Source organism: Pseudophryne corroboree, chromosome 1 (genome assembly GCF_028390025.1).
Source record: "Pseudophryne corroboree isolate aPseCor3 chromosome 1, aPseCor3.hap2, whole genome shotgun sequence".
Taxonomy (NCBI): Eukaryota; Metazoa; Chordata; class Amphibia; order Anura; family Myobatrachidae; genus Pseudophryne; species Pseudophryne corroboree.
Genome location: NC_086444.1, coordinates 1,171,544,396 through 1,171,571,522, shown reverse-complemented (window position 1 = coordinate 1,171,571,522; position 27,127 = coordinate 1,171,544,396). Strand labels below are relative to the sequence as shown.

The 27,127-nt window shown below is 44.7% G+C and overlaps 1 protein-coding gene across 2 annotated transcripts in view; it reads right to left on the bottom strand.

The window, feature by feature from the left end:
• The window catches only part of LOC135008199 (uncharacterized), a 30,596-nt gene extending 15,268 nt beyond the window's left edge, over nt 1-15,328 (bottom strand). The window contains exons 1-6 of one of the 2 annotated variants that reach the window (XM_063952194.1): nt 14,930-15,328; nt 8,337-8,634; nt 8,036-8,245; nt 4,213-4,375; nt 3,820-4,115; nt 2,757-2,858 (exon numbers count right to left, since the gene is read on the bottom strand). In XM_063952194.1, the coding sequence (XP_063808264.1) occupies nt 2,757-2,858; nt 3,820-4,115; nt 4,213-4,375; nt 8,036-8,245; nt 8,337-8,626 (1,061 nt within the window). In that variant the 5' untranslated portion in view covers nt 8,627-8,634; nt 14,930-15,328. Of the gene's footprint in view, nt 1-2,756; nt 2,859-3,819; nt 4,116-4,212; nt 4,376-8,035; nt 8,246-8,336; nt 8,834-14,929 lie in introns of those variants that run through there. The other variant, XM_063952185.1, reaches the window with a different exon arrangement.
• Between the last annotated feature and the right edge of the window lie 11,799 nt (nt 15,329-27,127).

Sequence of the window (27,127 nt, the reverse complement as noted above, 5' to 3'; positions counted from 1 at the left end):
TGGGTAAGTCTGGTGTGTGTCATCTTCTTACTACTTTTCACATGGACATATATTAAAAATAAAATATAAAACTTACAAAAATATATAATATACATGATATAGCAAGCAGGTTTTAAATGTACAAGAATAAAAACATAAAAGCTTATCTGTCCATCAGAATAATATAATATAATATAATATAATATATATATATATATATATATATATATATATATATATAAATTGACCAGCACCTATTAGTCAACAGGTATTCAAAAATTCAAAGAAAAATAAATATTGGGTACACATCAAAGACTTAATAAGATCTTCGTGCATACGACCCGCAGTACTTCATGGTAACAAGAAATGGAAAATAAAAAAATGGTGAAAAAAAAGTGTGAATTCTTTTTTCAACACAAACCTATCAATACTGTGCTATTAGGAGTTTTTTTAGGTGCTGCAGTGAGTTCCAAATATAACACTCCTGAGTTTTATAAAAAAAAAATAAAAAAAAATAATACTACGAGCCCAGCAGGGTCCTAGTACATGGAAGCGTGTGGTGGCACTCTACATGACTGGATACAAAACAAAAAAAGGCCCGTTGTGATCAACATTTCAAAGCTGTATTTGTGCATTCTTTTGTCTTGTATCCAGTCGTCTAGAGTGTCGCTGCGAGATAGAGATAGAGATAGAGATATAACTGCAGGGGGTACCTTCAATTATTGTCCATAAAGAAGGAAACCAGGCGGCACTCCAAGGATTTGTTGCAGGCAAAATACTTTATATTAAAGTGACAGTGCAAAATAAATTAGTACAGCATAGTGCAAGGTGGCTTGCACTATGCTGTACTAATTTATTTTGCACTGTCACTTTAATATAAAGTATTTTGCCTGCAACAAATCCTTGGAGTGCCGCCTGGTTTCCTTCTTTATGGACAATAATTGAAGGTACCCCCTGCAGTTCTATATCGTTTGGAGGAGGGCACCCAGGTGGATGACAGTATGATTGGGAGTGCCATAAAAATCTAAGGATAGATATATATATAGATAAAAAGGGGGAGATTATTGCGCCACTTGTGTACAATTTGTAGTCAAAATAAATAACACTCCCTATGGGTTAATACAGGGCGTCAGCTGTCCCCCAAAACACAGGGATGGTAGTTCCCTGTAGCAAAGGATTAATAACACACGGGGGGTGGGGGATAAAGCGACCGATGGTGTCTTAAAATATTTCAATAAAAGTGGATCTAGGAGATATATAAAAATATGTACTATATTTATAAAGTAATGAGTAACCAGATCGAGTGGATCTATAAAAAGTTAATTAATACATTAAAACAGACAGTTATTAAACAGCTAGACTAAAATATGAGCAGCAAATTTCTTAAAAAAATTGGGATAAAAACAACAGACACTATGCAAAATTAATACCAGTTAAAAATTAGGTCACTGCCAGGTAGCCCAAAGCGTTTCGTCATTCAGACTTCATCAAGGGGTGATGAAGTCTGAATGACGAAACGCGTTGGGCTACCTGGCAGTGACCTCATACCAAGTTAAGTTAAAATTGTTTTACATATTTTAACATACATTTTAATTTGGTATTAATTTGCATTGTGTCTGTTTTACTTTTTATCCCAATTTTTTTAAGAAATTTGCTGCTCAAATTTTAGTCTAGCTGTTTAATAACTGTCTGTTTTAATGTATTAATAAATTAACTTTTTATAGATCCACTCGATCTGGTTACTCATTACTTTATAAATATAGTACATATTTTTATATATCTCCTAGATCCACTTTTATTGAAATATTTTAAGACACCATCAGTCGCTTTATCCCCCACCGTGTGCATATATATATATATATATTTATTAATTATATATTTATTAATTATATATATATTAATTATATATATATATATATATATTAATTATATATATATATATATATTAATTATATATATATTAATTATATATATATATATATATATATATATATATATATATATACATATACACACACACACACAAACTGGAACACGGCACTCACAGGTCTTCATACACATGCATTCAGCAGACTTGACAACAGCAGATTACACAGCCATGTAGTGATGTCACTACATGGCTGTGTAATCGGCTGTTGTCAAGTCTGCTGAATGCATGTGTATGAAGACCTGTGAGTGCAGTGTTCCAGTTTCCGCATGCAATTTTCTCTACACGGGCACCTGGGCCTTATTTCCATTGTGGATTCGTTTGGAGTGCCAGTTCTTCACTGCAATATACACACACACATATATATATATATATATATATATATATATATATATATATACACACACATACACAATTTATTACCAGTTATTTATAAAGCGCACACATATTCCACAGCGCTTTACAGAGAATATTCACATCAGTCCCTGCCCCAGTGGAGCTTACAATCTTTATTCCCTACCACATGTACACGCACACACATTCATGCTAGGGTTACTTTTGTTGGAAGCCAATTAACCTACAGTAAATTTTTGGATTGTGTTAGGAAACCGGAGAAACAGAGGGAAACCCAAGCAAGCAAGGGGCGAATACACAAACTCCACACAGTTAGGGCCATGGTGGGAATATAAACCATGACCTCAGTGCTGTGGGAGGCAGTAATGCTAACCACTACACCATCCATGCTGATCTATATTATACATACATACACAACTGTACATACATATATAAAAAGACACATAATAAAAAACGTTTTGCTTGTTTCGGAAAGAACGCTAAAGAAAAATGTTACCTGTTCCACTCTGTATTTTGATTGTGATCTAGACTTTCTTCAGTGCATGCGATGTCTTCATCAGAATGCGGAAGGACATCGTTAAAAAGTTCTGTGTAATGTCTGCAAGAGGTAAATTTTATCACACTGCAAATGTAACAAATATAATAGAAAAATAAAACAAAATACAAAGCATGGTGAGCCTACAATAAGTACTCTATTTTATCAGCAAACATCAATAGTCTACATTGCCTCACAAAATAAAGGCATAACGCAGACTAAAAAACTACATGCAAAGATTTAAATACGATACAGATTGATTTAGATTTTTTTTTTTTTACATTTATTAGCTATTAGATAGCTGATTTTTGAATTGAGATTTGGGTTCAGACATCAAACAGTTCTGAATATGTGAATTGACTATAATACAGACTGTAACTAGCTGTTTTATGTAGGATTTCTCTGTAACCCCCACTGTCCCATGTGTCTCGCTAACCTTCCTCCATTTATCTTTTCCTGTGTCTTCCACTCCCTGTGGCTTCACAGTACCGGCCTAGCAGTAGGACGGTCTGTTTATCTGTCTTCTGCAGTCTTTAGATGTGCTCTGTCACCCCTGCAGTAAAGGCAACTGACAAGCCTCTGAGGTAAGGGCTCAACAAAGTATATGAATAGGTTTAAAAATAACAAAAAAAACTGCCAGCTTCACATACTATCATGTTGAACACTTACCTCTGAGGATTATCAGTTGATGTTACTGCAGGGAAGACTGAGTGCATTGGAAAATGGCAGGCAGTAGATGAACAGACTGTGCCAAGCCAGCACTGTGGTATCTTTAAAAGGAAAATTAAAGCACTTCACCTCACACCACCCCCATCCTTGCACCATGGGTTGGGGCCACCAGACACTGCCCTCCCTGGGAAGAATGACTAATTGTACATAAACAAGTGAAAAGGTTTAATTAAAAAAAATAATTATATATATATATATATATATATATATATATTTATAATAATAATAGAGTTTGTCATGTTTTTAAAACAACATTGCCTTCAGTACTACTACTATCCAATAAATGGATGCTTACCTGTAATTCTCTTCAAATGTTGATGGCACTAAATGGCTGACTGTGTTTTCATTGTCTTGGTAAACAATATTTTGAGTACCCTGGGTGGTCACACTGTTTGCCAAATTAGATGGCTCATAAGGAGTGTTGTGGGAGAGGACACTCTTCTCCAATTCTTCCACGGAGGATAAAACTTGGTTCTCAGGGGAAACGGTTTGGTTAATAAATTGCAGTATGGAGTCTTCATTTACAAATGTTTCACAGTTCTTTGCAGTATCTTCAGGCAATTTTTCACTTTGCTCAATTGAGCTTCTATCCTAAAATATAATTAATAAAGTAATGCAACATATCACATATCCCACACTTAGACAATAGGCATGCTTTAAATAAAAACTTACAAGTCAAATAACTTACATTGTCTTGATCTGAATTTTCAGTGTATATAAGTTCTTTGGAAGGCTGGATATAAACAGATTTCTGCTTGAAAATTTTGGAAATCATTAGACCTGTCAAACGCTGATTTTCCATTAGTAGTGGCTTAACAAGTTTGTTGTGGCAAGGCATCAGCATGTGTATTCTAAAAGACAATATTTACAATTAAAGTAAAACTACACATACAGAATGTTAATATTTTTATAATCTTCTCAAATTTAAAAGGATTATAATTTTCAAGCTCAAAAGGGTAAATTAAATGCATAATCATAAATATAATTAAACTAAAATCAAATATAACAAAATAAAAAAAATATATAATATATATATATATATATATATATATATATATATATAAAATCTCATATATAGAGATCTGAATATCTCTTAAAGCCTGACGATAAGTTTGAAAAATATCAAAAATTATGTGTAATAAATGAAGTTTTTATATATTGAACTATCAGAAAGCAAAGGTGTTATTAGCTCAGTGTAGCTTAAAGAATTCTGTATTTCAGATTATTTGGAGTTATTTTTTTATATAAAAGACTCAACCTTTATTTGTATTTAATGCATGAGTTATTTGATTACCATTTAATATGGGATCAAAAAATATCTCCTATATAATAGCCCAGATCTGAGATCTTGTGATTCATTTGCTAACGCTTGGCGGAGTCACAACAGTGGGCGGAGTTAGTCAAATGAGTCACAGATCTGGCCAAATCTATAGGACACTAGGAGCAGCTGCAGAAGCAGATAGTATGGACATGGCACAGGCAGGGTGCATACCTCCCAGCTTTCACACACACACACAGCGAAAAGGGGGCGTGGCTTTGCGGGAGGGCCCCGTTTTCGTCAGTGAGGGGGCATGCCCAGCGCTCTGTGAGCTGCTGGCATGCCCCCAGGGGCTGATTATGAGTCCGGGGGGCACAGGGTACTTGAGACAGGGGAGCCCTATCTCATTGCTGTGCATGCTGTGGGTTGGGGCGTGGCCTAATCGTGGGACGCGAGGCCACGCCCCATTATGCAAATTCCGTTTTGTTTTTTAAATGGGATTTTGGCCCCTCAGCTAGGGGTAAATCCAGAGGAGGTGGTCGCTCCCCCTACACACCCGCACAGGCAGAAGAAAGCAGGGAGACTGCTGCCTCCCTGTAACACCACAGACCTGCCAATACGCAGCAGCGTGTGCTGACTGTAGCACAATGCTGCCGCTGTTGCTGGCAGGACGGGGGAGCTTCTGAGCTGGGACAGAGCTACTCGAGCCGGGGGGGGGCCCCTACAACTGTGGGGCCAACGGTACGTACCGCCTGCCCCCCCCCCCTTAATCCGGCTCTGCTGCTGGAACCCCCCCTTAATCCGTACCCCCTGATGCCCCCTCTCCCTCTGTTTCCACTATTCACCGCTGCTCTGCTAAGCAGAACAGCGAGTACAGGAGCTTTCCAACTGCCCCCCCCCCCCCACCGCAGGACACTGCGACCCGCGGGTGGGACAGACCCCAAAAAATGGGACTGTCCCGCAAAAATTGGGACATTTGGGAGGTATGGGGGTATGCCATACTTGACCCCCACATCAGCATACTCAGCAGGGTCTCTCTGGCGGGGAGGAGCGTCACATTCTGGCACACTCCACGCTTCTTAGCTGTAGTTTTGTGGTTCACCAGCCGCTGTGCACTTTCCGTACTGCCTGTTATCTCCAGCCCCTGCGACCCCACCGCTAGCTGCAGCACTGCCACCCGCAGTGAGTTGCGCCCAGCTCCTTCACACACTTTAGCCGGCGGGTAGCGCTGCAGAAGTCCGCGCTGCTTGCAGGCTCTGACTCCCTCCTCCCTCCAGATCAGCGTCTCCTGGGAGCTAACCAGTCACTCCCAGTCTCCCCTTACCATAGTGCCCAGCAGCCGTGAGGTCCACGCCACGTGCATGCTATGACCCCCTCCTCCCTCCAGCCGCAGCATCTCCTGGGGGCTAAACAGTCACTCCCAGTCTCACCTTACCACAGTGCCCGGCAGCTGCGCGAGGTCTGCGGTGTGTGACTGAGGAGGGGGGGGGGGGGGGGGGAAGTGATGCGGACGGGCAGCAGCAGTGACTCCGGTAAGACACATCTGTCTGTCACCACTGTTCTGTCCCTAATACCAATCGCTCCCGTGCCCTGTGTTCTGTCATGTCCCTGTCACCCCTGGCCTTGACCTGCCACCCTTATCCTGGCCCTTTCACCCTTATCCTGGCCCTTTCACCCTTATCCTGGCCCTGCTACCCCTATCCTGGCCCTGTCACCCCTGTGCTTGCCCTGTCAACCCTATACTGGCCCTGTCACCCCTGTCCTGGTCCTGCCGCCTCTACACTGACCCTGTCACCCCTATCCTGTCCCTGTCATTTCTGTCCTGGCCCCGTCACCCCTGTCCTGGCCCCGTCACCCCTGTCCTGGCCCTGTCACCCCTGTCCTGGCCCCGTCACCCCTGTCCTGACCCCGTCACCCCTGTCCTGACCCCGTCACCCCTGTCCTGGCCCTGTTACTGCATACCCTCCAACTACCTTTTTGGCAGGTACAGTACCCGCAGCACCTCCAGACTTCTCCCCAATGCACCACACCTCCGCACCTTCCCCTCCACCACATGCGGCACTCCACCCCTCCCCCACATGCTGTGCCTCCAGACACCCTACACCACCCGCGGCTCCCACTCCTCCGCCCCTTCACCACCCCCAGCAATCTCCAAGCCCCCTCCACCATTCACACCCCTTATATGTCTCCCCCACACCTGCCCTCCTCCACCCGCAGCATCTGCAGACACCCTCCTCCATCCGTGGTCCCCCCCTCACCCACCCCTCCCTCACCAATGGCACCCCCGCACCTGCCCCACCACCACCTGCAGCACTTCCGGACCTCCTTCCCCATCTGCCGCAACACCCGTACCTGCCCCTCCCCTACCCATGGCGCCTACGGACCCCTACCCCACCAGCAGCACTCCCGCCCCTTCCCATCCCACAGCACCTCCGGAACCCTTCACCCATCTGCAACATCCCCACACCTGCCCCTCCCCCACCCATGGCACCCCTGCCCCTCCCCCACCTGCAGTGCCTCCGGACCCCTCCCCCATCTGCATCCCCCACCCGCAGCACCTCCCAACCCTTCCCCATCCGGGCCCCACCCCCACTTCCGCCCCCCCTCCATCTGCAGCATCTACAGACACCATCCGCAGTACCCCCCGCACCCGCTACATTCTGTACATTGTGGCCTGCAGGTGCTGTTCACGCCATCGCAAGGGGCTGCGCCTCCTTCACCATCGCACACCCTTTCATTGTGCAATATTTAACCACTAACAAAGGAATGCAGGTAATAGTCCATATAACACAAATATTAAACCCCAGAAAGGCATGCAAGGGTTAAGGGGGCGTAGCCCCTTGCGACGGTGTGTGTGATGAAGCACCTAGTGTGTGTGTGTGTGTGTGTGTGTGTGTGTGTGTGTGTGTGTGTGTGTGTGTGTGTGTATATATATATATATATATATATATATATTTATTTTTTAGTATGTACACAAACTTTAAATCATGCCCAAAATATAAAAAAAAAAACATGTTAAATTAACTTCTGGCTTGCATAACTATGTATAAGAAACACATGCATTATGTGTTTAGACTTGCGTCCCACCAACAGATCTATGGTCAAAAATTTGGAAAAAAATAAATGCTACATCCAAAATACTTCTGGTCTCAAACTTTTGGGATATGGGAGACTCAACCTGTAATGTACTGTCATATATAAATTAAAACTTTTTACCTGGGAAATTAAAAAAAAACAAAACAAAAACACATACTCTATGTCGTCTTCAAGTTTCATGGAGAACGCCTTCCTCACGTTCTCATATACTTCTTCTTCACTCCAATACTTGTTGAATTCAAAAGCGTTTACTATGTGCCCCACTTCATGCAGTTCTTGTTTTTTTCCTTGCTTTAAAACATTATCGATATTGGGTCCAGAAAGCAGAATAAGCTCTTTGATGAATGTTAGTGGACCCCTGACATTGCTATTAAAAAAAAAAACAAAAAAAAACACAAATGTTGATTTTCCAATTAACAATTTTTTAAACTTTAAAAACACAAACACTTAAAACTAACCTTTGCGTTGCTTTTGCAGGATAAGCATTTCTTTTCCTCACAGAACTTCTTGTATAATGAAATTGTGGACTTTTCCTTGAAAATAGACTTCTCACTTCATTTTCTACTCCATGTGACCTAGTTGAACTAGTGGGAAATAAATCTGCCCTAGGGACAGGCATTTCTGGTCTCTGGTTTCCTGTTTCAGACTGCCTTCCAGAATCCAGCATTTGCCCCAGCTCATTAACCTGATCAGGTTTTGACAGCAAAGCATGTATGATGTCACACACTGCCTTTGAATGATTATTCATTTTTGTACCTGTAAATATATGAAACATGCAGTAGTTGTCACAGAGTTGGCAACAGAGACCTTGGGGCACAGTACATGGCTATGTCTGGGCCCACCACACCTCAATCCATGCAGCCACAAATACCTCCCCTGGCAGTGAGAGAGAAATGGTATCTGGGTAAGAGAAAACGTGAGAAAGAGGGAAAGGAGTGGGTCAGGGAGAAATAGAGAGGGTGTCAGAGCAATAGGGAGAGGGGTTAATGGAAAAAGGAAGAGTGAGAGAGGGTGTCGGGGGGGGGGGGGGGGGGGAGAGAGGGAAACAGTGTCAGGGAGAGAAATTCATTGAGGGAGAGAGAGGGAGATATTACCTAACTATTATAGCACACATCTCTCACAGGGATGTGCTTTTTGGCATGAAGCCCCTCTCAATAAACACATGCTCTGCCACAGTAATAAAACACCATGGTAATCAGTAAGGGTTGTGGGGGCATTGATAACTTTTTTTTTACCTCTGAACCTTTGAAACACACAGGTAATTGTGCCTGAGTTATCAGCTAATTCACAAGTTTTTCAACTATCAATAAAGTTGGAAGCACAATATACAATGATCAGCCTGGTATACTGTGCATGCACAGATGGGTGCTGATTATTGGTCACATGGTATAATCACGTTGGCTGTGCTTCATAAAGATATAATAATGTATTTGATCTAGTGTGTATGCTGTTTTGAACATGTGACCCAGGTTTTAGCCTGATATTTGCTTGCTATGTAGCAAAAGAAAGTCCACAGAACAAGTGGTGCAGGGTCTACACAATGTTCCCACTAACAGAAATATACGTTATGGTAAGAACTTACCGCTGATAACGGTATTTCTCCTAAATCCACAGGATAACATTGGATATGATGGAGTGACAGCGGATTGGCACCAAACGATCACTAGCTTTCAGGCCTGCCAGAATGCACCGGGCTCGTCCATATAATCCTGACCACCGACTCAGTCAAATCAGTTGTTTACAAAGCGTATACAGAAGCATTATGTAGAACCCTATTCAAGCAAAAAAACCCACATGCACACTCTTCCATGCAATTGGGAAGAGTTTAGTGAGTATACAGATTCTCAAATCAGGTGCGTCAGGGTGGGATCACTGTGGAAACCTGTGGACTTAGGAGAAATAACGTCATCAACGGTAAATTCTTACCAGAACGTACATTTCTCCGGCAGGGTTCACAGGTAATCCACAGGATAACATTGGGACTTACCAAAGTAATTTTTAGTGGTGGGGACACTCCAGGTTTAATAGGAGAACCATACGCCCGAATTGAGCATCATGAGAGGCAGAGATATCCCAGGCATAATGTCTGATTGATTGTGTTTATTGGAAGCCGTGTAGCTACCTTACATATCTGTTCTGCTCAAGCACAATATTGTGCTACCCATGAAAGACCTTCCTTACATGTAAAGTAAGCAGAGACATTAGCCGGGACAGGGAGATCAGCTTAAGAATATGCTTCTGAAATAGTCATTCGAAGCCATCTTGATAGCGTCTGTTTAGTAACAGGCCATCTCCTCTTGTGAAAACCGTAGAGGATGAAAAGAATTTGTCTTTCTAATGGCACTGGTACAATCCATGTAGGTACTTAATGTCCAGCGACTCATCTCCCGCAGAAAATCCAGATTCCTGAAAAACAGGGACCATATTATCTTTAAGGTGGAATATAGATCACTCCTTAGGAAGATACCCAGACCCAGTTCTGAGAACTACTTTATCTGGATATTATCAGAATAGATTAGCATGAAAAGTGCTCCTAAATCTGAATCTCTTCTAGCTGATGCCATAGTCACCTGAACGAGAACTTTAGCGGTCAACCATTTAAAATCAACTTCTCTTAGTGGTTTAAACAGAGCAACTTGACAGGCTTTTGAGGACTAGATTTAGATTCCCTGACCCTGTAGTAGGAAAAGGGGAAGGTTGAATGCGCAGCATTCCCTGGGAAAAAGTGCAAACATTCTGCAATTTTGAATTTTTCTTTTCGGAACCATAGAGTCAAATGCTGACACTTGTATTCCCAAGGAAGCCACCGCTAAACATTTATCTATTCCTGTTTGAAGGAATGGAAAAAACCCTTGAAAATCTGCAAGATTTCGGGTCCATACCTCTTATTGCACCAATGCATATAAGCTTGTCACATTTGGTGATAAATAAGAGTTAATTAAGTTTTTCCTTGCTCTGAGCATTTGTGAGAATCCTCTGGACCTCAGTATTTAGATTTCAAAAGCCACGCCATCAAAATGGTTGATCCAGATATTTGTGATAATCAAGGACCCTGTCTTAGTCTGGCCGTAGAAGAAACAGTAAAAGGTATTCAACATTTTCTGCGGATATGTGTACGAAGACCTTCTGGGCCAAGCCGGGGCTTATTAGGATCCCGGCATCTTTATTGCGTTTTCCTCACTATTCTGAGTAACAGGATGATTTGAGAAACACATAAGAGAAATAAATTTCCATTAAAAAAATATCCACAAAGATCACTGTTTTGTTACTGAAAAGATTATGGCTTTTGTTCAGATGGGACACCATGAGAATTATCTCTGGACAAGCCCATTTGTCTACCCCAGTCTAAAATGACTTTAGGGTGCAAAGCCCATTCATTTACCTGAATGGTGTGTTGACTGAGAAATCAGCTCTGTAGTTTAGGACTCTCTGAACAAACCCTGAGGACAAGGCTGGAAGATGGAGTTCTGCACATTATAGTATGTGATTTAACTCCTTCCTCGATATTTATCTCCGTGTTCCTGTCTAAAAGTTAAGGTACACTACTGCCATTTCCTAATACTTGCAGATCTGGACCAATCTTCCTTTAGGAATATCTCGTACCTAAGACAGGACACAGTATATGGCCTGAAGTGCTAATAAAATTATTAGCAGGCACCTTTTTTATGGTCCATAATCCAGAGAATCATAATTTTACAGAGAAATTACCTCCTTAGTCGAGAAGACTTGTATTTGTTGTCAGGATTTCTCCACCTGATACCAAAAAGAAAAAGGTATCCTCTCATCTAGATGGAATGTCTGTAGCCCCCAGGCTACTACTTACCTTTTTTTGCCAGTAACAGTACTTGTTTGTATACTGTCCATCTAGCCCGTCTACACCACCTGGTATTCAGACGGTCTTGCACACGGTGAATTTAACCAGGTACAACACTGCTTAATTTACAACACCATTGAGATTGGACATATTCAGTGTGATGCGGCCTTAGATGGAGGAGATACTGGAAAAGTCTTGAGTGGAATTATGACCACGGCCTCATGTGTATTGTTAACACCATCAAACCCATAATTCGCATTGCTGCGCAAATCAATATTGTTTGACATTGTAACCACTCTCCTAGTTTTTCCTTGGATATCTTGTTCCGAGGTAACTATTTTCTGCAAACTCAAATTCAGTATAGCCCCACCGTGAGTTATGTTATGGAACCAGAGATGATCCCAATTACAAATCACACATGTCTCAGCAGACAAGTTATTTGTATGTTGTAGATGACACAGAACCTTTCCTGTATTTGTGTCAGGATAGGAAGGTGGTCAAGGTATGGAAATTTTTCTTAACCTCTACTAACGGAGATAAATTGCCATAATCATTTTGGTACTCTTGGACTGTGGCTAACCCAAAAGGTTTTTGCTGAAGGATGGTAAACCTTGAGATAACACTAATGGACAGCGTTATAGGAGCCTGAAGGTAAAATTCATGACTTATCCAGGAATACCATGTATTATATTGGCTCCTCACCAAACTATGGAGTTGCCTCCACGTGAACCGTGTTACCCAAATTTCTCTGTTTTTGAAATTGATAATGGGGCGAGGGATTGTTTTGGACCCAGGTGGGAATAAACCCTCCATTGTGCATGGGTTACTGGAATGACAATTCCCGACAAAACGTTTTCTGAATTGCTTAATGCAAAACCCTCGCCTAAGCCTCTACCCGAGATGGGCTGAAACCGATTACCTTTTAGGAGAATGGTTCCAGAAGTGAAAATATAACCTTAGAGATACTGCTTCTTTTACCCAGGCATCTACTTGTAGACTGCTATCAATCTGTGCAAACGGAAGAAGTCGGCCCCTTATACTTCTGGAATCAGCCAGAAGGAGACCTGCGCCAACATACTGATGGCCTCTGGTTTGGAAACTGGCCTCTGGTTGCCTTTGCTTCTCTGCCTTACCAAACTTATAGTATTAAGGCTGTTACGTTCCTTTATTACAGACAAGGCCGGACCAGACCCGATTTTGGGGTTATATGTGGAAGGCAGAGAGTTGCTGGAGCGGCTCTTTCCAATATGCGTGTAAGACGCTGTTAGGAAAGATCACTCAAAAAAGCAGACTATTGCTCGCTGGATTTGTAGCACAATTCAGCTAGCGCATTCTGCGGCTGGTCTGCCGCAGCCTAAATCTGTAAAAGCCCATTCCACAAGGAAGGTGGGCTCTTCTTGGGCGGCTGCCCGAGGGGTCTCGGCTTTACAACTTTGCCGAGCTGCTACTTGGTCAGGGGCAAACACGTTTGCAAAATTCTACAAATTTGATACCCTGGCTGAGGAGGACCTGGAGTTCTCTCATTCGGTGCTGCAGAGTCATCCGCACCGTTTGGGAGCTTTGGTATAATCCCCATGGTCCTTACGGAGTTCTCAGCATCCACTAGGACGTCACAGAAAATAAGATTTTACTCACCGGTAAATCTATTTCTCGTAGTCCGTAGTGGATGCTGGGCGCCCGTCCCAAGTGCGGATTGTCTGCAATACTTGTACATAGTTATTGTAAACTAAAGGGTTATTGTTGAGCCATCTGTTGAGAGGCTCAGTTATATTTCATACTGTTAACTGGGTATATTATCACGAGTTATACGGTGTGATTGGTGTGGCTGGTATGAGTCTTACCCGGGATTCAAAATCCTTCCTTATTGTGTCAGCTCTTCCGGGCACAGTATCCTAACTGAGGTCTGGAGGAGGGTCATAGTGGGAGGAGCCAGTGCACACCAGGTAGTACTAAAGCTTTGTTAATTGTGCCCAGTCTCCTGCGGAGCCGCTATTCCCCATGGTCCTTACGGAGTTCCCAGCATCCACTAGGACGTCAGAGAAAATACAGTTCCCCAATATCCAATGGGACTTAAGAGAAAAGTGAAACCACATGGGTGAAAAGGATTTTGGAAACGCACGCAATTGAATACAGATGGTCGAATAGTGCAGCTTTTTTGGCTAGCTGAAAAACTCTGCACTAATTGAATACCCCTTACAGGCCACACCTCCCCCATATTACCCCCAGAAAAGCCCAAATTACAGTCTCCCCTCCCTATTCCTCTGCACACACACAGCCCCCCATTCATCTGCACACACAGCCCCCCTCCTCCCCATTCATCTGCACACACAGCCCCCCTCCTCCCTATTCCTCTGCACACACACACAGCCCCCCTCCCTATTCCTCTGCACACACACACAGCCCCCCTCCCTATTCCTCTGCACACACACACAGCCCCCCTCCCTATTCCTCTGCACAACCACAGCCTGCCCCCTCCCTATTCCTCTGCGCACACACACACAGCCCCCCCCTCCCTATTCCTCTGTGCACACACACAGCCCCCCTCCCTATTCCTCTGTGCACACACACAGCCCCCCTCCCTATTCCTCTGTGCACACACACAGCCCCCCCTCCCTATTCCTCTGTGCACACACACAGCCCCCCCTCCCTATTCCTCTGTGCACACACACAGCCCCCCCTCCCTATTCCTCTGTGCACACACACAGCCCCCCCTCCCTATTCCTCTGTGCACACACACAGCCCCCCCTCCCTATTCCTCTGTGCACACACACAGCCCCCCCTCCCTATTCCTCTGTACACACACACAGCCCCCCCTCCCTATTCCTCTGTACACACACACACAGCCCCCCCCACTATTCCTCTGCGCGCACACACACACACACACACACACAGCCCCCCTCCATTACTCTGCACACACACAGCCCCCCTCCCTATTACTCTGCACACACACAGCCCCCCCCCCCCATTTCTCTGTACACACACACAGCACCCCTCCCTATTCCTCTATACACACACACAGCCCACCATACCTAATCCTCTGTACACACACAGCCCCCCCCCCATTCCTCTGTACACACAGCCCCCCCCATTCCTCTGTACACACACAGCCCCCCCCCCCCTATTCCTCTGTACACACACAGCCCCCCCCCCCTATTCCTCTGTACACACACAGCCCCCCCCCCCCCCCCCTCCCTCCCTCGTTATTCCAATCCTCAGTACACTTCCTCCCTATTGTACCTGGCTTTCCTGTTTGTTTCTTACAGAGGGAGCCAGCACACACCACGTGGAGCCAGCCAGTGACTCAGGCGATGGGCACTTGAGCAGGCAGAGGAGGACAGGGCTTTTACCTCACAGCAGCTCACTCTATGATCGGCTGGCTCAGTCTGGGGCCAGACACTGAATGTTAAGCAGAGCCAGCACGAGTGTTCTGCCTTAGTTCAGGGGCGGGACACAGACAGCTGCACCACAACTTATCCTGCCTTCCACATGAGCAAGGTCTAAACGCTGCCAGACACTCTCAGGAGGATCACTAGTCACCACTCACCTCACTTGCAGCTGCTGCGCTTTGTGTATGCTGTTGCAACATCACATGGCGCGCAGAAATCGTTATCGCGCCAAGACACTGGGGCAGGTTAACCACTTCCTCTACCAGACCATAGCCTGATCTACAATGAGGGGGCGTGGCAAGGGGCGGAGCTTCCAACGGCCGCTATTACTGCAGACTGCTATGCTATCCCACTGCTGAAACTAAGGCAGCTTCTGTACCTCGGCTGATGGCCAGTCTGCCCTGCGGATGTCTCCCCAACCCATGAGTGCTGGCACTGGAAGCTTGTCACTCATGCATACAGCTTCCCCCTCCCCTATACTCAGTGTCTGTCCTCCTGTGAGTGCTGCACATTACATTTTCCCACACTCTGCCCTGCAAACCACAACTATTAGCTGAGCTGATCTGCAAATGCTTAGCTGCTCATTGTGTGTCATGTGTCTGCACCCCTGGTCTCCCCCTCAGCCCCTCTTCGGGTAGTGTTTGTCACCAGACATTCCCCCCTGCACACACCCCAATGGTACAGTACCTAGAAAGGGGTCAGGCAGCCTGAGGCAGGAGATGAGCTGCTCTGCAATGTGCCTCAGTAACACTTCTCTGCTGCTGACAATGCCACCTAGAGAGAGATCCACTTCACAGCTCTTCCACACTATACTGATCCTCCTCCCAGCCAGCACCACTGCTTATATAGGAGAGCTGTGATTGGCTGGCTGCATCATGTGCTTTTCTCAGTGTATGTCATATCCCCACATCTCACCATAGTCCATAGCCATCTCAGTGTATGTCATATCCCCATCTCACCATATGTCATATCCATCTCACCATATGTTATATCCATCTCACCATATGTCATATCCATCTCACCATATGTCATATCCATCTCACCATATGTCATATCCATCTCACCATATGTCATATCCATCTCACCATATGTTATATCCATCTCACCATATGTCATATCCATCTCACCATATGTCATATCCATCTCACCATATGTCATATCCATCTCACCATATGTTATATCCATCTCACCATATGTCATATCCATCTCACCATATGTCATATCCATCTCACCATATGTCATATCCATCTCACCATATGTCATATCCATCTCACCATATGTTATATCCATCTCACCATATGTCATATCCATCTCACCATATGTTATATCCATCTCAGCATAATCCATAGCCATCTCACCATATGTCATAGCCATCTCACCATATGTCATATCCATCTCACCATATGTCATATCCATCTCACCATATGTCATATCCATCTCACCATATGTTATATCCATCTCACCATATGTCATATCCATCTCAGCACAATCCATAGCCATCTCACCATATGTCATATCCATCTCACCATATGTTATATCCATCTCACCATATGTCATATCCATCTCACCATATGTTATATCCATCTCAGCATAATCCATAGCCATCTCACCATATGTCATAGCCATCTCACCATATGTCATATCCATCTCACCATATGTCATATCCATCTCACCATATGTCATATCCATCTCACCATATGTTATATCCATCTCACCATATGTCATATCCATCTCAGCACAATCCATAGCCATCTCACCATATGTCATATCCATTTCACCATATGTCATATCCATCTCACCATATGTCATATCCATCTCACTATATGTCATATCCATCTCACCATATGTCATATCCATCTCACCATATGTTATATCCATCTCACCATATGTCATATCCATCTCACCATATGTTATATCCATCTCAGCATAATCCATAGCCATCTCACCATATGTCATATCCATCTCACCATATGTCATATCCATCTCACCATATGTTATATCCATCTCACCATATGTCATATCCATCTCACCATATGTTATATCCATCTCACCATATGTCATATCCATCTCACCATATGTCATATCCATCTCACCATACATCATATCCATCTCACCATATGTCATATCCATCTCACCATATGTCATATGCATTTCAGCATAATCCATATCCATCTCAGCATATGTCATATCCATCTCAGCATACATCATATTCATCTCAACAGATGTCATATCCATCTCAGCATATGTCATATCCATCTCAGCATATGTCATATCCATCTCAGCATATGTCATATCCATCTCACCATATGTCATATCCATCTCGGCATACGTCATATCCATCTCGGCATATGTCATATCCATCTCACCATATGTCATATCCATCTCAGCATAGTCCATATCCATCTTGTCATATGTCATATCCATCTCAGCATATGTCATATCCCATATCTATCTCAGCATACGTCATATCCATCTCAGCATACGTCATATCCATCTTGGCATACGTCATATCCATCTCGGCATATGTCATATCCATCTCAGCACATATCATATCCATCTCGGCATATGTCATATCCATCTTGGCATATGTCATATCCATCTCGGCATATGTCATATCCATCTCAGAATACGTCATATCCATCTCAGCACACATCATATCCATCTCGGCATATGTCATATCCATCTCAGTACACGTCATATCCATCTCAGCATACATCATATCCATCTCAGCATACGGCATATCCATCTCAGCATACGGCATATCCATCTCATCATACATCATATCCATAAAGCAAAAATTAGCTATATGTTATATCCAGAAAGCTGTAATTTTGACTTGAACGGCCCCTCATACACTGACATCCTGTCTCTAGCACACACCAGTCACTGTCACACAGACACCACAGAGGACATTACACTGATATCCTGTCTCTAGCACACACCAGTCACTGTGACACTGACACCACAGAGGACATCACACTGAGATCTTGTCTCTAGTACACACCAGTCACTGTCACACTGACACCACAGAGGACATTACACTGACATCCTGTATCTAGTACACAGCAGCCACAGAAGACATCACACTGGCATCCTGTATCTAGTACATAACAGCATAGGCGAAACTGGGGGGTGGTCCGAGGGTGCACCGATCCACCCATTAGCTTGAAACACCGATTTATTAATTTAATTAGTGTCCTGCTGGTCAGGAATGAATTTACTGATCAGGAGGACGATAGCCGAGTTGTAGCACCCCAGCTCCGCCCCCTTTCTTAGCACCCAATTGATTTATATTGTATGTGTGCAGCGTGATGTGATGATGTCATGCTGCACTCGTATCTGCCTGGCCGCGCTTTCTGAGGTGAAGCTACTGGCCCACTGCCCTCCCACCCACCTGCACTGCCTGACTGGCAGTCAGTGACTGCCTCTGTCCTGCAGGCTGCAGTCATACTACACCGGCCATGCTGTCTGTCAGAGGAGAAGCTGCTGTCCTGCCGAGTCCTGCTTCCTCCCCCCCACCCGCCCATGCTGTCGGACTGCCTCTGTCCTCCGGGTTCCGGCCATACTATATGACCCGCACAAGCCCGCCCAGCTGCGCTGTATGGCTGTATTGATGATGAGGGGAAGCTGCGGCCTCCCACCTGCCTGCGCTGTCTGACTCCCGGCTCCTGCACTGTGATGCAAGAGGACTGTGTGTGTGCAGCCTGGAATCTGCTTCTATTGTAAGCAAGCAGGTAGTTATGGAATAGTATTACCTTTGAGAAGTGTTCTATTTCCATGATGAGAACACAGCTTCAGATTAATTTCTTTGGTACATACGAAAGTTACGTAAAATTGGTTTTCATTAATTAATTATTCATTAAAGAGACACACAGGGGGACATTTACTAAGCAGTGATAAGAGCGGAGCAGTGAGCCAGTGGAGAAGTTGCCCATGGCAACCAATCAGTACTGAAGTAACATCTATAATTTGCGTACTATAAAATGATACAGAGCTGCTGATTGGTTGATGGGACAATTTCTCCACTGGCTCACTTCTCTGCTCTTATCACTGCTTAGTAAATGTCCCCCTAAGGCTCTTACAGTATATGAATATGCAGGGATAAATCTTTGTATGACATTGGCAGTAAGTCTCACCATTCACTCCAGTTCCATTGTTTGCTTTCTATTCCCCAGAGATGCAAATGGTATTAATGTGCTGTGCCTGTTACCCAATGAACCAAAAATGACTCTCATTATGTAATAAGCACTAAGACCAGTGTTGAGCAGAAGGTCCCTGGGGCCTTTATCTGCACCCCAACTCACATCTTTATTAAGTAACAGCTGAGGGGCCACAGGATATGAAATAAACAGGGACATACCAGGAGCAGCCACGTGAGGTCATGTAGACATGTAATCAGAGGAGGGAGCGCAGTCTACACTATGTCTTCTTACTCTTTCTTCTGCCAAGCAAAATGAATGAACTTAATTTACAAGGTTGTAAACAGGTGGCAGGTTGGCATTTCCAGTGTCTAGGCATTTTCTAATCTAATGATCAATAATGGACAATTGAATTACTCATCACTAAATCAGTGACAGATGCATGTAGTGAGTGAATGAGTAGATATAGATCGTGAGTGGGGTGATTAAGTTGACATACAGATGTAGCCTCCGTTATCTTGACTGTTTCTCCTTCCTAGACGGGCGTTTAGTCACGCTAAGGCGATAGCTTAGCTTGCTGTGTTTAATCACGGGCAGGCGCGTTGAGGCGATGCTAGATACTCAGCATGCATTACACATCTCCACCACTGGGTGGCTAATGCTCCACTAATCCAGTACTTTCGATCGTATAGCGGCGGACTTATCTACAGCTCTGGCAATTGGTCAGTGATGACTGTAATGTTAATACTGTAGATGGTGACCAATGGTCAGACGGTGAGAGTTCTCAATATACAGTACTGTAAATACTGTCGTTTATACAGACACAAACGAACATGTTAAAACACTTGTGTATGCAGACGCAAGTTTGTGTATGGAGTATGTGTATGGAGTATGTGTATGGAGACGCAACTAATTGTGGAAAAGGAAGAATGTACAATGCATAAACACAGTGCTTTTGAAATACATGTACATGAGCGTCTGAGTTCCCTAAGGCATAATGGGGATGGTGGAAAATATTGTGTTTTTGAAATGCGAGCATCCGAGTCCCCTAAGGCATAAACCAACACCAATGGAGAGGGGTCGCTCTTTGCAGTACTTTTACACATGAAATTGTGAATCGCCCATGAGGCATCATTGTCACGATCCAGGTAATTCCTTATCAGTATTTACCTTCCAAATGCCTCCTGAGACTGTCCCAGTGTTCCAAGCCTGGATTCCATCTGCACTGTCTGTGTGCAGCACGCTGCATCTCTGTCTCTAATCTCTTTACTGTGATTCTGGCAGCATCAGGGTTAAGTTTCACATGCAAGTTACAAACAATCTTTCCCTCCAAAAGCTAACATGGGTGCAGCCATGTTTTCCTAGTCACATGTTACCTTTCAGCCTATCAGCTGCACTCTGGTCTCAGCCTGATTACCCAGCAGCTGCACTCTGGTCTCTGGTTAATCAGCCAGCCAATCCCTGTTTCCGAGCTGGTATAAATATCTTGTTCCTGGGGTGGAAAGATGTCAGTGCTTCAATTGTCTTCAGTGATTCTAGTGTGCAGTCCTCCCATGGACTTTCTCTGCAGTACAGCCTGACTCTGCAGTGTCTCATCATTGCACCTTGTGACTGGCAGTTACCTGACACTGGCTTCCAGCTTCCAGCGGTGCTCTGCCCTGCCAGTAACCATCGGTGTTCCGCCATCGATCCCAAGTCACCATCGGTGTTCCACCATCGATCCCAAGTCAACATCGGTGTTCCGCCATCGATCCCAAGTCACCATCGGTGTTCCGCCATCGATCCCAAGTCACCATCGGTGTTCTGCCATCGATCCCAAGTCACCATCGGTGTTCCACCATCAATCCCAAGTCACCATCGGTGTTCCGCCATCGATCCCAAGTCGCCATCTGTGTTCCGCCATCGATCCCAAGTCACCATCGGTGTTCCGCCATCGATCCCAAGTAACCATCGGTGTTCCGCCATCGATCTCAAGTAACCATCGGTGTTCCGTCATTGATCCCAAATCATCCATCGGTTTTCTATCATCAGTATTCCTCTGAACTGTGTTTCCTATTACCAGTACCAAGTCATCAGTATTCCTCTGAACTGTGTTTAATAAAGCCTTTGAACTTTCCTTTGTTGTCTTGGTCACGCCTTCGGGCATTTGTTCTAAAGGTTCCCTGCATTTCCAAGAACCCTGTACTGCCTCCCAGGTACACATATACCTCAGCCCTTACAACTGAGGCTTCCCCCCAGGTCAGCACCAGCCCTCAGTTGTGACAGTAAGCACTGACCTCATGGATCCGGCCGGAGACTAGGTCCAAGCGACCAGGCCGATGCAAGAACTTGCAGCCCGCCTTGAACGTCAGGAGGCTGCACGGGGCCATGTGATTCTCTGTCTCCAGGACCTCTCCTCTTGGCAGGATGGACTACAAGTAACCCTACGTGGTTCAGGGGTGTCTAGTGTGCCGACTGCAGTACCTTTGGTGGTATCCCCACCCACCATTCCCGTTTCTGCTCCTTGTCTCCATTTACCAACACCTGCCAAGTTTGATGGTTCCCCAAAAGCCTGTCGGGGTTTCCTAAATCAGTGTGAGATATATTTTGAGTTACAGCCTGGCAGTTTCCCAACTGACCGCACCAAGGTTGCTTACATCATCTCCCTCCTCAGTGGCTCCGCCCTCGATTGGGTATCACCTCTATGGGAGAAGTCTGATGCCCTGCTCTCTTCATATGCAGACTTCGTGGCAACCTTCAGGCGCATCTTTGATGAACCAGGTCGTGTGACCTCTGCCTCCTCTGATATCCTCAGGCTACGTCAGGGGACATGAACAGTCGGTAAATATCTGGTACAGTTCCAGATCCTAGCGTCTGAACTTTCCTGGAATGATGACGCTCTTTACTCAGCCCAAGATGGGGCGTCTGTGTCTACAGCCCAAGATGGGGCGTCTGTGTCTACAGCCCAAGAAGGGGCGTCTGTTTCTGCAACCCCAGGAGGGGTATCCAATGTTCAAGCTCTAGTAGGGGCATATGAGTCTTCTCAAAAAGGAGTTTCTGATCTGTCAACCCCAGTAGGGGTGCTGGAGAAAACAACCCTGAGAGAGGTGTCTGATTCGTCAACCCCAGGAGGGGTCACCAAAGTTTCAGCCCCAAGGGAAGTATCCAGAGCCAAGTTCCCAGATGGAAATTTTTGTGCTACAGATGCAGTTATGAACTCCTGTTTGCCGTCTTCAGAGAGCACCACGCTGTTGGCATCCAGCATGGACCAGGTCCAGGATGGTCTAACTGAACACTCAGATACCACTCATTCCGGTTCTAACCGGATTCTGACTCTTTCAGTTCCAGCTGATTCAACGGTCTCCAAACTCAATCCTGTCCTATCAGTCGGCCCAAAGTCTCCGCCGGTCTCAGCCGGTTCAAGTTTGTCTGGACTTAATTTGGTCTCATCCATAGGTCCGGTACAGTCTCCTCTGGTCCCAGCCAGTTCAAGTTCATCAGGATTCAATCTAGATCCTTCCATTTGTTCAGGTAAAGAACTTATAAGAAGTGTCCTGGGGCCACTCCTAAAGGAGGGGGTGCTGTCACGATCCAGGTAATTCCTTATCAGTATTTACCTTCCAAATGCCTCCTGAGACTGTCCCAGTGTTCCAAGCCTGGATTCCATCTGCACTGTCTGTGTGCAGCACGCTGCATCTCTGTCTCTAATCTCTTTACTGTGATTCTGGCAGCATCAGGGTTAAGTTTCACATGCAAGTTACAAACAATCTTTCCCTCCAAAAGCTAACATGGGTGCAGCCATGTTTTCCTAGTCACATGTTACCTTTCAGCCTATCAGCTGCACTCTGGTCTCAGCCTGATTACCCAGCAGCTGCACTCTGGTCTCTGGTTAATCAGCCAGCCAATCCCTGTTTCCTAGCTGGTATAAATATCTTGTTCCTGGGGTGGAAAGATGTCAGTGCTTCAATTGCCTTCAGTGATTCTAGTGTGCAGTCCTCCCATGTACTTTCTCTGCAGTACAGCCTGACTTTGCAGTGTCTCATCATTGCACCTTGTGACTGGCAGTTACCTGACACTGGCTTCCAGCTTCCAGCGGTGCTCTGCCCTGCCAGTAACCATCGGTGTTCCGCCATCAATCCCAAGTCACCATGGGTGTTCCGCCATCGATCCCAAGTCACCATCGGTGTTCCGCCATCGATCCCAAGTCACCATCGGTGTTCTGCCATCAATCCCAAGTCACCATCGGTGTTCCGCCATCGATCCCAAGTCACCATCGGTGTTCCGCCATCGATCCCAAGTCACCACCGGTGTTCCGCCATCGATCCCAAGTAACCATCGGTGTTCCGCCATCGATCTCAAGTAACCATCGGTGTTCTGTCATCGATCCCAAATCATCCATCGGTTTTCTATCATCAGTATTCCTCTGAACTGTGTTTCCTATTACCAGTACCAAGTCATCAGTATTCCTCTGAACTGTGTTTAATAAAGCCTTTGAACTTTCCTTTGTTGTCTTGGTCACGCCTTCGGGCATTTGTTCTAAAGGTTCCCTGCATGTCCAAGAACCCTGTACTGCCTCCCAGGTACACATATACCTCAGCCCTTACAACTGAGGCTTCCCCCCTGGATAGCACCAGCCCTCAGTTGTGACAATCATGGGCTAGCGATGAAGGCTCCCACCTCCCACGCTGGGGGTCCAGGGTTCGAGTCCTGATGTGCCATTTTTTTTTTCATGTGTTCCCGTGACATTCACTTACAGTACATATTATTATTTTTTCTTTGTAAGACAGTCAATGGAAGGGTGCACACAAGTTTCACATAAATCAGAGTAAATCTGCAGGAACGATTCTTTACGCTAAATGCAAATACACAGCGGTAATGAGTATAAATGAGTGTATTCTGCCTCCCTTTCTACTGCATGACCTGTGCAGGCTCCCAGGGGGGAAGGGCGATGGGGGTAGGGGGAGGCGGTGGAAAATACCATGCCTTTGAAATACAAGTTTGAGCGTCCGAGTCCCCTAAGGCATAAACCAACACCAATGGGAAGGAAGTGCCAACCTTTTTTTTAATGTGTTCCCGTGACATTCACTTTAATATTATTATTTTTCTCTCTAATAGATTCAATTGAAGGGTGCACACAGGTTTCACATAAATCAAAGTAAATCTGCAGGAGCGATTCTTTATGCTAAATGCAAATACACAGCGGTAATGAGTATAAATGAGTGTATTCTGATGCAACTAACTGAGCAAAACAGTACTGTAGATCTTCGGCATTTGTGTATTTCACATAGTGATGAGCGGGTTCGGTTCCTCGGAATCCGAACCCGCCCGAACTTCACCCTTTTTTGCACGGGTCCGAGCAGACTCGGATCCTCCCGCCTTGCTCGGTTAACCCGAGCGCGCCCGAACGTCATCATCCCGCTGTCGGATTCTCGCGAGACTCGGATTCTATATAAGGAGCCGCGCGTCGCCGCCATTTTCACACGTGCATTGAGATTGATAGGGAGAGGACGTGGCTGACGTCCTCTCCGTTATAGTAGAACTTAGTTAGTTATAAATTGTGGGGAGGATTGGGGACGGGGAGCAGCTGTTAGGGAGTACAGTGCAGGGTTTTGAGTTTAATCCGTTGTTTCTCTGCCTGAAAAAAAACGCTACACCAATCCATATCTGTGCTCACTCAGTGTGCTGCACTGCTGCATGATATATCTGTGCTGAGTGCACTGCTCACACTGCCTAATTGTGGGAACTGGGGAGCAGTTATAGCAGGAGTACAGTCAGTGCACACTGCACAGTTTTGCTGACAGTGACCACCAGTCCAGTATACGTTTGTCTGCCTGAAAAACACTGTGGTGTTTTTTTTTTCTTTCTTCATACTAGTTTACCAGTCTGCTGACACTGTCCACCAGGTCCGTTATACAGTATATTATATTTATATATAAGCACTAAGCAGCAGTACGGTAGGCCACGGCTGTACCTACCTCTGTGTCGACTCGTCACTCGTCGTCCATAAGTATAAGTAAAGTAATACTATCCATCCATCTACATTGTACCTGTGGTGTTTTTTTTTTCTTTCTTCATACTAGTTTAGCAGTCTGCTGCTGACACTGTCCACCAGGTCCGTTATACAGTATATTATATTTATATATAAGCACTTAAGCAGCAGTACGGTAGGCCACGGCTGTACCTACCTCTGTGTCGACTCGTCACTCGTCGTCCATAAGTATAAGTAATACTATCCATCCATCTACATTGTATACCTGTGGTGTTTTTTTTTTCTTTCTTCATACTAGTTTAGCAGTCTGCTGCTGACACTGTCCACCAGGTCCGTTATACAGTATATTATATTTATATATAAGCACTAAGCAGCAGTACGGTAGGCCACGGCTGTACCTACCTCTGTGTCGACTCGTCACTCGTCGTCCATAAGTATAAGTAATACTATCCATCCATCTACATTGTATACCTGTGGTGTTTTTTTTTTTTCTTTCTTCATACTAGTTTAGCAGTCTGCTGCTGACACTGTCCACCAGGTCCGTTATACAGTATATTATATTTATATATAAGCACTTAAGCAGCAGTACGGTAGGCCACGGCTGTACCTACCTCTGTGTCGACTCGTCACTCGTCGTCCATAAGTATAAGTAATACTATCCATCCATCTACATTGTATACCTGTGGTGTTTTTTTTTTCTTTCTTCATACTAGTTTAGCAGTCTGCTGCTGACACTGTCCACCAGGTCCGTTATACAGTATATTATATTTATATATAAGCACTAAGCAGCAGTACGGTAGGCCACGGCTGTACCTACCTCTGTGTCGACTCGTCACTCGTCGTCCATAAGTATAAGTAATACTATCCATCCATCTACATTGTATACCTGTGGTGTTTTTTTTTTCTTTCTTCATACTAGTTTAGCAGTCTGCTGCTGACACTGTCCACCAGGTCCGTTATACAGTATATTATATTTATATATAAGCACTTAAGCAGCAGTACGGTAGGCCACGGCTGTACCTACCTCCGTGTCGACTCGTCACTCGTCCTCCATAAGTATAAGTAATACTATCCATCCATCTACATTGTATACCTGTGGTGTTTTTTTTTTCTTTCTTCATACTCGTTTAGCAGTCTGCTGCTGACACTGTCCACCAGGTCCGTTATACAGTATATTATATTTATATATAAGCACTAAGCAGCAGTACGGTAGGCCACGGCTGTACCTACCTCTGTGTCGACTCGTCACTCGTCGTCCATAAGTATAAGTAATACTATCCATCCATCTACATTGTATACCTGTGGTGTTTTTTTTTTTTCTTTCTTCATACTAGTTTAGCAGTCTGCTGCTGACACTGTCCACCAGGTCCGTTATACAGTATATTATATTTATATATAAGCACTTAAGCAGCAGTACGATAGGCCACGGCTGTACCTACCTCTGTGTCGACTCGTCACTCGTCGTCCATAAGTATAAGTAATACTATCCATCCATCTACATTGTATACCTGTGGTGTTTTTTTTTTCTTTCTTCATACTAGTTTAGCAGTCTGCTGCTGACACTGTCCACCAGGTCCGTTATACAGTATATTATATTTATATATAAGCACTTAAGCAGCAGTACGGTAGGCCACGGCTGTACCTACCTCTGTGTCGACTCGTCACTCGTCGTCCATAAGTATAAGTAATACTATCCATCCATCTACATTGTATACCTGTGGTGTTTTTTTTTCTTTCTTCATACTAGTTTAGCAGTCTGCTGCTGACACTGTCCACCAGGTCCGTTATACAGTATATTATATTTATATATAAGCACTAAGCAGCAGTACGGTAGGCCACGGCTGTACCTACCTCTGTATCGACTCGTCACTTGTCGTCCATACGTATAAGTAATACTATCCATCTATCTACATTGTATACCTGCGGTGTTTTTTTTTTTTCT